General features: G+C 41.2%; 1 protein-coding gene across 3 annotated transcripts in view; it reads right to left on the bottom strand.

Moving 5' to 3' along the window:
• akap9 (A kinase (PRKA) anchor protein 9) overlaps positions 1–16,247 on the bottom strand; it is a 76,372-nt gene that overhangs the window by 51,311 nt on the left and 8,814 nt on the right. For all 3 annotated transcript variants that reach the window (XM_008290567.1, XM_008290568.1, XM_008290569.1), the window contains exons 2-8: positions 14,119–14,391; positions 7,906–7,950; positions 6,746–6,808; positions 4,639–4,788; positions 4,207–4,362; positions 3,804–4,001; positions 800–3,685 (exon numbers count right to left, since the gene is read on the bottom strand). In XM_008290567.1, coding sequence (XP_008288789.1) covers positions 800–3,685; positions 3,804–4,001; positions 4,207–4,362; positions 4,639–4,788; positions 6,746–6,808; positions 7,906–7,950; positions 14,119–14,391 — 3,771 coding nt within the window. The remainder of the gene's footprint in view (positions 1–799; positions 3,686–3,803; positions 4,002–4,206; positions 4,363–4,638; positions 4,789–6,745; positions 6,809–7,905; positions 7,951–14,118; positions 14,392–16,247) is intronic.

The raw sequence follows: 16,247 nt of genomic DNA, 5'->3' as shown, positions 1-16,247 counted from the left end.
ACATAGAAGTGACTGGGTTAAAATGGCTTCTCACCTCAAACCCTTCACTCCCTGCAGGATGGAAAGAAACTAGAATGTACACGTTTCTACATAACAGCAATGAGTCAAACTATAAGACGACGAGTTGATTGTGGAGTTTCTTTTGATTATAAAACCAACAATGTATTCAGTTTGAGCACGAGGAAAAGGAAAGCAGATTATAAATATTGTATAGTTCCCCTTTAGAAATGAGCAGAATATCGAGTCTTGACACTTGAGCGTTACATGCAGACTGAACTGTGTGTGTGTCTCCCTTTGTGAAATTCTTCCCACAGCAACATCGCTGCACTGAACGGTCTGCATAAACTTAAAAATGTATGGCTATCTGGTAACACAAGAGTCCGACTCTGCTGCTGCTGCTGCTGCTGCTGCTGATGCTGCTGCTGCTCAGCGCTACCTTTCAGAGCAAGCCTGCAGACACTCAGGCAATTTGCAATCACCGCTGTTACTCACTAGAGAGAAAACATGTCATTGCTGAAATGCCTCGGTCACATTCTCCTCAACACTACAGCCTGATCTGGCAATGAACGCACATTTCGGAAAAAAAAAAAGGTAATTACAATATGAAATATCCCGGCAGTAATTGTGAATGTGATGCATGCAAACTCAATTACGCTTCCGTTTGACATGCACGGTTTCTGAAAAGCCCTTTAATCACCCAATCAAACATGTAATTTAATCAGACTTTTAAAAAGGCAAAGAAAAGGCAGCGGGGTTGTTTGAGAGAAGTGCGGTGCAGCAGATACGTGTGGATGCCTACCTCTTTGCTGATGTAGCCTCTGCCTCCGTCTCCCTGGTACCCGTCAGTGGAGTCCTCCTGACCGGCCCTCTCTTGTGAACATGACATAACCTGGCTCTCCATCTGAGGCTGCATCTCCTCCTCTGCAGCACTTTTAGCTCGCTCTTCTTCCACCGGTGCCTCCTCTACCTCCTCCCCTTGTCTTTCCTCCTTGCTGTCAGAAAGAGCGGTGCCTACTTTGCGCTCCTGCTTCGACCTCTGCCGTCTCTTGCGCCTGCTTGACCCTGAGGCTGTGGACTTGAGCGGGGAGGATCGTCCTTCAACAGGTCCCTCCCCCGAGGACAGCACCGCTGCTGGGGATGGAGTCTGCGAAAGCCTGTGGAGCTCCAGAGTCTGCCGGATGCTGTCTCTCTCGTCTTCGGCTGCGCGCAAGAAGGACTGAAGAGCCTTTATCTCCTCTCGCAAAGATTGGATCTGAAGGTGATGATCCTTCACTGAACAAACTGGCTCGACAGTCTTCTCTTCTTGCTGGAGCTTAGCTTCTCTCTGGGCATCCTTCCCTCTCATCTGCTCCTGCGTAATCTCTTGCTTCTTTTCCAGTTCCTTCCCCAGGCTTTCATTTTGGGAGATGACCTTCGTGTTTTCTAGTCTTACTTTCATCAGCTCCTCTTCCAGCTGTCCCACTTTGCTCTCTGTAAACACCAGTTGCTCTGTAACTTCAGAAAGCCTTCCAGCCAGGCTTTCCTTCTCACTCAAAGTAACATTAAGCTTCTCCATGAGCTCAGTAGAATCTTTCTCTATCACAACTTTTCCGTCTGTACTTGTGTCCTCCATTTCAGTATCTCTGCCGCTCTCCTCCAGGTCTCGAATCTGTGACTGCAGGCTGGCAATTTTCGCCTCAAACTCGAGCGTCTCCTTCAGCGTCCTCTCTTCTAACTGAGTCTTTGCCTCAATGAGACATGTGTACTCTTCCTTCAGCTCCTGATAATTCACCTCAAAATTCTTTTCAGCAAAAGAGAAAGTAGTCCTTTGCTTTTCGACTTCCTCGCTGAGCTCAGCTACTTGTTGTTGTATTTCATCTCTCTCTGCTGTGAGCGTTTCAATTCGAACACTTTTTGAGTCCAGCTCTTCTTTTAAAGTGTCATTAGACTCAATTAGCGTCTTCTTTGTCAGTTCATACTCCTTCTGTTTGTTCTCCCAACACTGTTCTTTCTCTTTCGTCTGGTTTTCAAGTACCTCTATCTTTTTCAGTAATGTCTGATTTTCGTTCTCCATTCTAACTCGTTCGTCGCCTCCCTTTCTAAGCTCCTCAAGCTCAATTTGAAGCTCTTGGAGCTGCTGGACAAGCTCATCTACTTTAGAGCTGTGCAAAGCCAGCTTCAGATCTTCTTTAAGCCCAAGAATTTGGTGCAAAAGTTCATCTCGCTCAGTGGCAAAACTCGCCTTTTCTTTTTTTAACAACTGAAGATCTTCCTCATAAGTGATGCGCAGCTCGTCCAGCGCTTTCTCGTGTTTGATAGCAGCTTCGTTGAGAAGGTTTTCTGTGTTCATGAAGCTCTCTCTTTGCAACTCTTCTCTAAGAAGTGTGAGCTCCTCCTCATGGCTGAACAGGAGCTGAGTCCTCAGTCGCTCCAGCTCTGCTTCCTGTGACTCTGCCATGCGGTCCAGCACAGCGTCTTTCTCCCTCTCCAGCATCTCCAACTTGATCTTGTAGTTGGTTATTTCAGATTCGTGTTTTGCTTCTGTTTCTTGCGCAGCTTCGTGAGCAGCGGACAGCTCACTCTTCAGATTGTCAATGGTCTCCTGGAGGCGTTGCAGGTCACTTTGTTTGCTTTCCTGAGAGATCAGACTGTGGGAGACCTGCTCCACTTTTTCTTTAGCTGAATGGAGATCTTTAAGAAGATCTTCAACTTTGGCCTGCAGGTTGACCTTTTCTTGGGCTACTTGGCTGAGCTCATGCCTGGCTTTATCGTGCATTGCTTGAGACTGCTCTAATGTCTCTTGAAGTTCCCTAATCTTTGCATTGAGAGTTTCTACTTCAACAGCGCTGCCAGAGGAACTTTGGGAGAGTTGCATTTTTAGAAGCTCCAGCTCAGAGTGATGCTGCTCAGTCATTTGCTGCACTCTCGCTGCATTCTGCAAATTAAGCTCCTGCTTCATCTGGACTATCTGCTGGCCGTACATCTCGTCCAGCTCTGCCCTGAGAAGTTCCAGCTTCCTTACGGTTTCTTCCTGCATTTTTTGGATGGTGTCGCTCTCCGACAGGCTGCCCTGGTGATAACGCTTCTGCAGGTCTTCAACTGTGCCCATGAGCTGCATAATTTCATTAGATGACATTCGCTCTTTCTGTCTAGAGTTTGCCAGTTCGCCCTTACAGCTTTCTAACTCGGTTTGCTCTTTCTCTAATTGTAATTTACAACTCTCCAATTCACTTCTACAACCTTCTAAGTCAGATTTAGTGCCTTCCAACTCATCCAGGCATCTTTCGAGCTCGGACTCCTTTGCAGCCATCCGCTGCTGGAGGTCACGCAGGCGTTTTTCAGAGGTCTCGAGCTCATCCTCGAGCTGCATAACGGAGCAGTCACGTTCTGAAATGACTCTACCTTGCTCTGCTATAATGAGGTCTTTCTCATCTGACTGCTGTATAATATTCTCATCTGTAGTCCTTCCCACGTGCGCAAGTTCCTCTCTGAGCAGGGTCAATGACCGCTCGTGTTCAGTGATTATTGCAGTTTGCTCGGAAATTATCTGATTTCTCTCTTTCAGTGTTTGTGCAAAAGCCTCCTCTGCTGTTCTTAAGTCTGCCAGCGACTGCTCCTGACTCAAAATAACTCTCTCTTGTTCAGCAATCAGCAGGTCCTTCTCATTTACGCTTTGCGTGAAGGATTCTTCTGAGCTTCTCCCTGACTACAAAGACAAATAAGAATTGGAAATGCATGGTCAATACTGAGAGCCACTTAAATATAGCAGAATAATGTCTAAAATACTGGAGTATTGTGACTTTACGAAGCACACAACTTCTCACCATCTCCATCTCACTGAGCTTGTGCTGGAGCTGGCTCATGCTCTCCAGCTGTTCATTACTCCTCTCCTGGTGCCTCCTGACCTCAGCAGTCATCTCCTCCAGCTGCTGTTGGTACTGAACGAGCTGCTGTCTGGCCTGCAGAAGATCGGCTGCAGTGCTGCTGTGGCTGGTATTCCTCAGCGTCTCGCCTGCCTGCAGCTGCATCAGATCAGACGAAAGTCAGAATATTGAAAAACAAAGGGAAAAAACACCTCCTACTCATTCCAGGTACGATTTCACATCCACAAACAGATTTATTGCTAATTGGAAACCTGAATACCAAGTAGAAGCCAAAATAATAATTGTGTAACACTATTAGATAAGTAGGACAAGTTTAGGAAATGACAAAAAAAAACTTTCCCACCTGCTGGAACTGAATTTGTAGTTTTTGGCTTTGTTCTGTCAGCGCCAAGAATTCTTTCATGATCTCATCCTTCTCTTCACGAGCCTGCTGAAGGTTAGATGTGAGCTGGGTGATGATGCCATCTCGCTGCTTTAGCGCTGCTTCGAAGTCCTGCAGCTATAAATGGAAAATGGAATTAAGCACAATTACCTGAGATAGACCTGAGAAACTGGAGGAAACTGGAGCAATTTTCTCAGCACAGCCTTTAAAATCAGCAGTAAAGAAAATGCATTTGAACCCTAAAAATCTGCAAGCAGGTTTATGACACTCAAAGCTCAATAAATTCCATCCTGTGTATTTACTCAGTATATCAGCATGAGCACAGCCTTTACAATAACAGAAGAGCATGAAAGCCCTAAAGTAGGATCTGTAATCCCGTGATGAGACATTTACCTGCTGCACACCTTCTGTACCGAAGGCAGACCTGATTTCCTCCAGCTCTCGACTCAGCTCCTCCACGGCCTGGGTCTTAGCCGCCAGCGCGTCCTCCATGTCCTGCATCGTACCTCCTTTTGTCACCTGTTGCAGGGACTCCACCTCCTCCTGAGCAGGAAAACACCGCTAAGTCCTTGCATGTCATTTACAGCATTTTGTTAAAGGACAGAAGATGAAGTTTCAGGAGTGAGCTTAGCACGTAGTCACGAACAAAGAGCAACAGAGTTTAGTGAGAAGAGCCACGAGCCACATGAGAGAAAGTGCAGTAAACACGTTCATGTTATCAACTGTTTTTAAATAGATTGTCAATCTTCCAAATGTAGGTAGCTGCTGTAGACGACACCAGTTTGAAATGCAAAGTGGAAAAGTCGTGTAGAAGCCAATAATGTAATAACGGCTGATAACGTAATGAATTTGCCATTTTTAAAATGTAAAAGGCCAACAGCGTAATAAAAGCCCTGAACCAATAACGTAATAACTTTTGGTTATTACATTTGCACAGATCTATGTTTTTTTTTTTTTACCAGGCCAATAACATAGTAACTTATTATGTTATCGGTTCAGGACTTTAGGTTATTGGCCTATTACAGTTTAAAAAGTGCAAATTTATTATGTTATCAGCTTTTATTACATTATTGGCTTCTATAAGCCTTTTCCTCATTGCCCGTGTTATACAGGACAGCGTTTCCTCAGTCCTTTAGTTCCAGTGTCTTAGAGTCCTTTATTGATAATTGACTGTGGGGGTGGAGGTGGGGGGTTGTTGGTATTGTTTTATTGCAGTTTTATTTGTTATCTGTACAACACTTTGGGTTGCATTTCAGTTTGTATGAAAAGTGCTACAGAAATAAAGTCTGATTAATTGATTAATTGATTACAGAATGAGTTGATAGGGCCTATCAGCCACATAAAATCCAGTTTATGATTAAAAAAATCATTTCAACAACACAGCAAAGTTGTAGACTGTAAGCTACGTCTCAGACAAACACTTTTGTCCTTTTTGCTTCCAAAGTAATTAATAAAAAATTCAAGTGGACAAAATGAACATTTGCTTTTTCATTCCTGCAAGATAATCAAGAAAATGTTTAGACTAATTATACAGTAACTGCATTACACGTGGAACTTCCATCTAAATCTAACATTTTCAAACCTTCTATTATAATTCAGAGAAGCACCTTACCTAAGCTGCTAATTTATGAAAACGAAAAGGTGCAGGATCACATTTTTTCCATTTCTGTTATGAAACTTTTTTTTTCTTTGAAAGATTACTTTTCTTAAATGCAGACACAAAAGATATGACCTCATTAAGATTTAGTAGAATGCTACTGAATGCTGTTTATTCAAGAGATAATTAGCGGGTTTTGTGGGAATTGCTGAATAAATTATAAGAGATCTGAATCTTCACAGTGAGCCTTTAATTCTTTCGAGAATCGCCGACATTCAGGCATGAGTTTCATTTCGCACGAAGCAAAATGTTGTCAGACTACGTTGACTAAATTGAAAACACATCTGAAAGTCTGTATTCTTATACAACATCTTGGATTCCTGCTGATCCTTCTGTCTGAGTTTTGCTGCTCTTCAATGACATTTCTGATTTTGTTCTTTAGTTATCTCAGCTGCATTGATCAGCACCTCCCTGGTTTGTGTCTCCTCTGTTCAAATATCACCTCAGTGAATATAAAAAAGAACAGTTCTTTGTGCTTCACCTCCTGTTCTCTCTCCTCCAAGCATTCACTGTCCTCTCATAATCCACCCTCCCTCACTTCATCGTGTTCCAGCCTTCAGCGATATTTACGCTTCTGAAATGTCAGAAAATCTCTGTTTCATCCTAAACTTTACAAGATGTAAGATTCATTTTCCCCACAGCACAGTTTTCAAATACCTCACACACATATGCAGGTTTACAGTCGAGTAAGTACAGCATTAAAAAAACAAAAGGCGTGGTTAGTGAGTTACAGGAAATTTTGCAGAACATGTTAAGCAAACAGAGACTCTACTCCAGCAGCCAGTGGGTTTGTTAGCACAGCCAAAGCAGAGCCGAAAGAGCTGCTTGATCGGATTACTGTACCCAGATAAAATCCTTCGAAGACATCACTAGGTTCACTGTCATCTCATCGTGGCACCCATTTACCTGTTAATTCACAATGTGCTCAGTCAAACATTAAGATCTGGGAACAGCAAGTGAGAAGCCCGTGAAATCTGAGAGATCAGCTTTAGGCAGAGCTTCTAGGTGAGATGTAAGGTATGATTTATACTCTTTAATTGCATTCTAAAAGGTTGGATTTGGTAGGATTGTTCTCATTTTCTTAATTCAGTCTAAATTAAAAACTTCTTTTAATGGGTTTTTAATATAATAGCATGTAGTGTCAAGTAACATTAGACCACAAAATTAAAAAAAAAATCAGAAAGAAAGTAAACAGATTTTCAAATGATGCTGATTTTCTTTGTAAGCGACACCAAGTATTTTGCTTTTATTTCACTCATTGTCTGAGAAAAGGTTATGCAACTGATAGACAGCTAGATAGAAAGATCCTTTATTGATCCTTTGCAGGGTATTATTCCATTATAGCAGCTACAATCACAGTCAAGAACCCACATCTAAGGCTGAACATAAAACATTTCTGGCTTAACAACTGTTCACAGAAGCACTGAAACACACTGAAGACCGAGTCTGAGAACATGCAGTGTGCAAATATGTAGAAAATGTAGATTGTAAACTATATCCAATGTCTAAAATCTTGATATAATATGAAATACAAGAATATTCATATGGAACATGGACTTTATCTACAAAAGACTCTTTCACTCCATGACGATGTAATCACCTTTCATGTGGTCTGACTCAGCAGAACACATTCACCAAGCCATGGCCATCGATGCAGCTTCCTTTCATGCTTTTGTGTTGTTTCTACGACCATTTTCAATTGAAATAAATAGGACAATACACAGTCAATCTAGCTAATAGGCTATACGTCAATAATTCTTAATTAGCTATACACACACAATCTCTCTCAATGCATTACAAAAAAATCCACTAACTTCCTGCTTAATATGGGCCTTTTGATTTTCCAAAATAGGAGGTGAGCCACAGAAGTGACCATAAATCCCCTATCAGCAACTACAGATCCTACAGTGTGCATGTTGCAGCAGTTGAGTTATAATAAACCTACAGAAAAGGAAGTTTTGTCACATAAGTGACGGTTTATATTTTGGGAAACATGATCTCACCTCTGAGGAATAATCTTCAGCAGTGGTGGACACCTCACTCTCTGGCTGCAAGCAAAAAAACACAAAACAAGATCATTAATACCACATGTAGAGAACCAATGGGATATATACATGTAAAAGTAATGATTTTAACCACAACAGACAGGACAAATGAAGAAGATCATGTGTAAAAGATCCTAAAATTAAAGTAAACAAAACAAGAACATTTTGTGAATGTTTTGAGTAATTGAATTGGTGCAGCTGCAGTAACTTCTGTGTGGCCTTTTACTGTGAAACTAAGATTAAAATCATTGTCACCCATTGAAATTCCTCAAGTCTCTCAAACTTTACTACAGTATGAAATGTTGGTCTAGCCTACTTCTGCCACAGGGTAATGACAGCTATTCTCAAAGTCTATTTCTGGGTTAAATCCTGGTTCATAATTTAAAGCTGTATGGTGCCCAGACTAGGAGAGCGACGACAAGTTTGCTTTGTCTGGTTGCAGAACTTGAACATCACCTCAGGCTGTTAACAGCTGCAGGCACAACACACAATACTGGCCAAGTAACGTGTGACTTGACTAAGGAGGGCCAGGAAATATTTGGACTTGCTTTCATGGCTTCATAGTCTGTTTTTAATTCGACCAGGGGCATGAGAAAACAAATCTGTCAGGCTTTGTATTTTTAGAAGTTCCTAGTTGAAAAAGCTAACATCACCAGATTAAACTAAAGAGGCAATATTAAGCAAAATCTAGTTTCTCATTGTTTTTAAATATAATTACGTTTTCCAGTGTATCTGCAGACCCACAGAATTTGAGAAAAGATAATCTACTTGTTTCTTTCATTTCTCCTTGGAGCAGAAAATAAACTGTTGTGATGACACAGATTATAGGTACAGCAGAGTCAACAATCTGCTGCAATATTTCAAAAAGAAACTACAAATATACATTATGGCGACACATGAAACTTTCATTTACTTGTCTGTTGCAAAAGGTGTCCCACAAGGCTCAATCCTGGGGCCCGTGCCATTTACCCTTTAAATAGATGAGACTGTCTCCTCTGTATCTGGCTATAATCTACATTTTTATATAGACAATACAATTTTGTACACGTCACACTCAGTAGGCATAAACTAGTTCTTAATGCAGAGAAAACTAAATTCATGATCTTTACCAGAGCACAAAAAAAATTGCTAAATCTTAATCTAATCCTCATGCTCTAGCTTTTTAACATTTCTGTTGTTATTGAGTCAGTCTGTGTCAATTCAGAGTTCACTTATTTGCTATTTGGGACTCAGCAGTAAATTCTGTAAAATATTTTTGGCTGAATGTTGAGGATGTTTTCAGACCTGACAGTTGCTGTACTTTTAGCAATAGTGCTGTCCAAACTGAAATAGACTGAACCTATTGTCATTCACGTTTGTTATTTGCGTGCCTACATATTTTATTTACACACCTGGTTATGTAGCAAATGTGGTTTCCATACCTTTAATGTACTCTGAGTTTAGGCAGGGTTGAATAAATGAACAAAAAGGAGCATAAAATGCAAGCACTAATGGTAATTGTGCAATGGCTAAAATGAAAAGTTTGGCTGTTCTCTCGTTCATGTGATCTCTGCAGCTGGTGGCTGTAACGTTTGGGGGTATAAAGACACATAATACATTATAACACTAATATGCAACAATGAATGGACTGTGTTTATGTAGTATAACAGGAACGAACAGAGCTAGAATCTAGGCTGATCCTGATTTCACGCTGTCTGCATTTATATCACTAACATTTTACGGGCATCAAGTTCAGTATTAAGATTAAATAGTTGGTAATGTATAGCAAGCTCCATATACTGTGCTGCTCAGCTTGTTTTCCGGTTCTAGGCAGAGGTTGGGTTGATTAATTAGACTGGACGCGGTTAAGCTGCAGTTAGCCATCAATGCTGGAAGTGCACATTCTACTGCAACTGACTGGAAAGAGAGCCTGACGCAAAGTTTACTTGCTTACGTCTGAAAGGCATCAATGAGTCAACACACTTGTATCTAATCTCTTTCACATGCTTGTGAAAGTCTTGAGAATGGAAAACATAGATGATGTTGTGTTTCCACAGCAACACCTCCAGCTCACAGAGAGCAGCATCCCCACAGGCCAAGGCCCCATGACCACTTAGTCCGGAATAAGGAAGAAATTGTTGTGAGAGAAATAGAAATTATTCCTTTTTAAGAGGATAAATAATTTACTGACGCTAAATAATTCACACGGTCCACCTTGAACACTTGGGTCTCTAGAAAATTCACGTTTCATGAGTTCGTGCTGCATAACAACTCCCATCCAGGCAGCAGCACATCACAGTCCGTCCCACAGTCTTTTGTAACAGAGAGGATGTAGGTCGCTCCCAAGGTAAAAAAAAAAAAAAAAAAAAAACTTGTTGTGCAAGAAACATTGAGGCATTCAGTCAACCTTAAGGTCTGCAGAAAAGTGTAGCAAGGCCACAGGAGTTGGTCGCACAGATCGACACGTCTCAATCTGTTTAAAGGCAATTGTCTGTTTCCACGGCAACCCGGGTAGTTTTGCGGGTACATATCCGCACCGAACGTACAGTGGGTTCAGGAAAAGAGTGGCGGCAGAGGGCAGTTAAAAAAGACCGAGAGGGCTTGAATGATGAAAACAAGGTACGAGAGCCCTCAGGTCTGCATATTTTAAAAAATTGTATCAGATCATCTGATTTTCTGCAGAACAGTGTGCAAGGCTGAATATTTATTTATGAGTACTGAATGTACAAGGTTAAACTTTTCCATTTATCTTAAAAATCTACCAATTCAATGCAGGTTGAGAGGTCGTGTATGTTTACCCGACTCATGCACCAAACACCAACCATCATTTCAGACGTCATTTCATTCAAAAGAAAAAAAAAATCAACTTTGTTTACTTTCTAAGCGACACGAAGCAGCGTTTGGAAGTGCTGCAGGAATATTTGTGAATAGGAAATGCAGAATGTATCGCTGCTGAATTTTACTACATGCGTGATAAAGTTATCTGTTAAGTGACGTATTATGCAAAAGAAGGACTAAGCAAGCAAAAGTTTGGCCAAACCCTCAGCATCACCAAAGGGCGATGAGAAGTTTTAAAGAATCCAATTCCACTAAAAACAGTGCAAAAGAATGCACAATGTGCAAAACAGAAATGGCCATCAAAGTCATACTGTACCTTCATTTGGGAGTGCTACATGTACTGTCTTGACTCGATAATCCGACACTAAATGTAAAACCTTCTTTTATGTCGGATAGCAAGGCTGTCAGATTGTCAAGACGGAGGTCGAGATACAAGGAGGGCTTGATGCTTGAAGGCTCATTTGTTGTTAATATTTATTGTTCATATTTGTTATAATAACTTGTAGGGCTGGTCCCAATAGCACTTTCTGCTCTCTGGATATTCAGGCCCAATTAATAATGACTATTCGAATATTCGCCGCAGTCGGGGGACACTTCCACCCCGGGGGAGCGCTCCAACGCGGTGGAAGTGGTCGGAACACACAGGTAGTACTTGGTTGCTGATGTTAGTTTAGTTAGCGGTCACACTTCTGTTTCCACCACTGTTGACGTGTCCTCTTCTGCGCATGTGGGACACTTTTGGGTCGTATGAAGTTCACACAGCAGAGCACATGCAAGTCGCATTTAACTGGAAATGTGAAGGAACTCACAAAAAAAATCGGATTTCACAAAAAATCTGAATTAAGCATTAAGTTTTGCAGTGTGAACGTAGCCAATCTGTGGGATTGTTCAGTCAGATAATACGCCGTTATCCTGATTGGTGACATAAAATGTCATGTCGGAGTCAGAATCCAAGGCTGTTTTTTATGGGTTCTGTTCGTTTTTCCTAAAAATTTGTCAGATAGCAAGGTTTAGGATTGTTAAGGGTGGGATTATCGAGTCACGACTGTATTTATAAAAAACCACGTGCATAATAGATAAAAAGACAAACTGTTATTTTTCATTCAAATTCACAGTTCCCACTCTTGTAATAGGATTAAATCTGCGGTAAACCTAGACCAAGAAACTGGGCAGGAAACGTATCGCCAGGCTTACATCAGCAGATATATAACAAGAAATGCCAGCGGAGAGACACAAAAGGTTTACAAAGTGTGTCACTTACGTACTTTGTCCACAAGCGAGCCCTGACAAGTTAATTATTCAACCATAAAACGGCCCACTAAGTGCCCACCTCCGTCACAGTTCTTTAATTTAAGGGATATTTGTCAGAATGGTTGTTCCTGTTACATGTTTATGTAAAAAAAATAATTGCTTCTTTCTAGTTAAATGCCTCAAGATGCAAGGCCACTAATGGTGCTCAGATTCCCGCTCATAAAAAGGCGCATTAAAGATATGATAAGTCCTGGTTTTAGTCTTTATCGAGTGTCATTAGATGTTGTTTAAAACATGTGGTTTGCTCGTATTTTGATAATCTCTAAAGAAAAGCAAATAAAGCCACAACTCTCTTCATTCACTAAATGCTGGTGTTTAAAAACTACTTTCTAAATGCATTCTTTACTGCTTAAATTCCTGCATGGCTGCCCTGTGCTCGCAGTGGGGGTGGTTGTCATGACAGCTACAGTGGGCTCGTTAAGCTCCGGGAAACAACAGGCGCAATCATCTTTCTTACACAGATCTTTTACTACAAAAACCCCTACCAGCGCTTATAAGTGCACGTTAACAATGCAAATTTATATTCAGTAAATGGGCCTGCAGCAGCATTTGTGGGTGCAGGAGGAGAAGAAAGAGATGGACAATAATAAAATCAGATGCAGCATCGCAGACAGAAGAAAAACTTTCTAAAGAATACTGAAATGTAAAAAAAAATCTACATAAGCTTATAGCTCAAAGGCTGCAATCAGAGAGAGACTCGGCAAAAAGTAGAATAAATCTAGTGCCATTTTGTGTTTCTTCAATCACTGAATTCATCATCTGTCATCAGAGCACACATGTAGCGGGGCTCGCGAACAGAGAAAAATTAAAGTCTTGGAGGATTTTTCCACGAACAGCCGAAGCTTTGACGGTTTCCCAGCATTCACAACTATAATTCAAAACAGAGTCATCTCAGGGGAATTAATTAATTAAAATATGACTGGGTGTAATCAAAAGAATTAGCAGAAATAAACCGGCGAGCGAAGTCGAAATTAATTTCATGTACTAAAACGACAACGCCGTCTTTGATGCACTTAAGCAAATGCATCAAAACCAATGTGATATATTTAATTTATGAGTATCTGAGATTGCACTCGTTTGTTTTCTCTTTTAATTTGTAACCTCTGATGTAATTTTTCTGAGCTCTTAACGAAAAACAATCCAATGTTCAAACCAGGATCGTGGTCGAACAGTTTTTAAAAAAATGACTTTTCATTCACACTTTTCTTTGAACTCGATAGAAAATGTCACGAGGTCAAGGAAAGCTATCAAAGAGAACTCATCAGGAGAAAGGAACAGACAGCTGTGGTGCTAAGAGAATCCAACAGCACTGACACTGGGCTACATAACCACGCAACAGTTTACATGTTCCTTCATTATCTCCCTCTTTTGTAAAGGCTCGACTTGTGTTTCATGTGCTTAAAGAGATAAGAAAGGAGGTATTGAATCACCTTTCCTTGGCTTTAATTAATCTGACCTGCGCTTATCGTGGTTGTCACTTGGGTCTTTTCACGCAGTTGGGAACCTTGCTAAGCAAGAAAAAAAAAACGACTACTCAACTACAACCCGGACCTGATTTGTGACGGGAGACTTGACTCTTCACATCGGCTTAAAGATACTAAAATTTGCAGAAATCCTTCTTGGATGAAATCTAGTACAGCAGATTCAACAAACATGTTCGCAGCCATTACCGTCCTGACAGTGTTTTAGAAGCAGCTGCTACTGGTGGTAAATGTGTCCAAATAATCTGCTCCGAAACTGTCCAGATATATAATATAAACTCCTGTGATCAAACTTAGAAACTGGTCAAGCCCACACCTCTTCATTGCTGTTCTGGTTATTCAAATAAATCAGGATTTCTTCAAAAAATTACAGTGATATGAGAATTAAATTCCAAATATCACTTTTACTCTGACAAGGATTTTAGTGCCAGATGCCTTATTTGGTTTCAAATCTTTATTAGTCATTAAAAAGAGAAATCTATACATCATATTGTGGCTGTTTTACAAAAACTGGGGGTTAAGAGTGTGTTGCTGTGTGTATTGAACAGGAGCGAGAGTCTACCTCTATGTTGTAGGTCTGGTCATGCCTGACAGTCTCTCCACTCCTCAGCGTTCTGGTGAAGGTAAACTCCGTTTTGGGATGGTCTTTATTTCCTTCTTGTGATCCATCTCGCCCTCCGCCCGGGACCTCCTCTCCTGCCACCGGCTGATCCGGCTCCACCTCCACCCTTCCCTGCGAATCCCCTTCAGAGTCCTCCGCGGGCTTCTTTTTCTTCTTCTTCTTCTGTTTCTTCTGGGAGTCCGCGTGAGCTTTCCTCTGTCGGTACTCAGCCAGCTGGAGAGAGACAAAGGAAGCAGGTAGATAAAGATTTAGCTCGAAAGGTGGTCCTTGAAAGGTGCGAGCCATTAGCGAAAACTTTAACAGCCATCCTTTAGTTATTTTAGTCTACCAACATACGGATCTGAGCCACATTTTTAGCCAAAACCACCCGCCTCAGCCTGACTCGTGGTACCACAAACACAGGTTTAACACAAAGTAAAACACATAGATGGACCTACTCTGAGTCGACACAGTTTGGTGATACTCAAGCGAAACATGGTTTGGCTCAAATAGGCGTCCTCCGGGCTTCAAGTGAAACGTCCCTCCCTGTGTCCATATGACTGGACACATGCCTCTTGCTGTGACAGGTGCTAATCCCGACTAACGGGATTGCATTTTGTAACTATGTCAGTGAAACAGCCAATAGCACGTTTTGTTATCCTCACCATTTGCAAAATTTGCTTTCTTGAGGATTATCTTCTCTTGTTTTGTCAAACTGTTAACATTCCTGGATTAAAAAAGGATTAACAGGTCCCCCCGAGTACGAAAAACAAGCTTAACTTTGATCAATTTAATAAGACGGAGCGTTCGTGCTAATTAAAGTTTGATGTCTGGGATTGGAATTCGTAGAAGTCTTTTTTTAATCTTCCCATTGTATCATGCTGATGTCTGTCTCAGTCGCTTTCGAGTCTCTCTGAAGAGAAGCAAATACTTGAAAAGCTTCATTGCTATTTTTCAGGCACCACAATAACAACACATATACAAAACAAAAAAATCCAATCTACAATCACATAAAACTCCACATTTCCGAAGCTGTAAATAGTGACTTTTTACAATTTTAGCTTATAAAATGACTTTAATTGATTATCAAATACGTTGAAAGCAATTTTCTGTTGTTTAATTAAAAACCAAATAACCTAAACACACAAGAACACAAACTCTACTGATCTTATCTCCAACTTCTAACCTACAAACAGGAATATTTTCCATTTAATCATCAGCAGGCAATCGATGACGTCGACTGCACAGCCTGCACAGTGAGTACTACTGCTGCTCATTATGTACGAACAACCAGCGACAGCAAAACAAGTGGCAGCAGAGTCAGCTGAGCGGGGCGGACAGCCGGAGCTACAGGTGTCACAGCAGCGCCAGGTGCTGCATGGACCGCCAAAGGATAGACAGGTAGACAGACTGTTGCCAAGGATACCACGCTAATTCCCTCTCACCGGTCTGGGAAATGCCCCCGTGTCGTTTCACAGACATCATACAGACACATACACACTACAACAGACGGGTTCAGTGCTGTTGTTTTCGTGCTACTTCAGGTGCAAAATGGTGAGTTAAGGCAGGATCAGGTGTTTATGAAACTTACTCAGAGTGTGTAATATGGATTAAAATGCTGTGTTATGTCGTTTTGTATCAAGTTATTGCTACATATTGTACTATAATAATAAGAAAGTCAGTGGGTCTTAACCTTTTCAACACTATAGCCCACTATATCGGTCATCAGGTTTCACCCCCATTCAACCCTGCAGCCCGGTATAGCGGCTCCGGTGTATGGCAGCTTTCTGCTACATTCATTTTGATTGTCCATCAGTGGGAATTCAGGTCTTTTCTGTCTATTTGCACTACTTATTTGTGTTCATTTTGGCTGTTTTGTGTCTCTTTGCAACCATTTTGCATCTAGTAGTGGTCATTTTGTGTCTCCAGGCGGGCCTTTTGTGTGTCTTACAGGTGTTTTTTTCTGTGTTTTCTGTCTCTTTATGGTCTTTTTTTATTCTCTTTGGAGTTGTTTGCGTCTCTTCTTTGCTGTTTCTTGCTCTGTGTAGTTGTTTTGAGTCATTTTTCTGTTGTTTTGTGTCTCTTTGCAA

Source organism: Stegastes partitus, unplaced genomic scaffold (genome assembly GCF_000690725.1).
Source record: "Stegastes partitus isolate 25-593 unplaced genomic scaffold, Stegastes_partitus-1.0.2 Scaffold684, whole genome shotgun sequence".
Classification (NCBI taxonomy): Eukaryota; Metazoa; Chordata; class Actinopteri; family Pomacentridae; genus Stegastes; species Stegastes partitus.
Note: the sequence above shows the minus strand (reverse complement) of the source record. Positions and strands in the feature narration are given on the sequence as shown.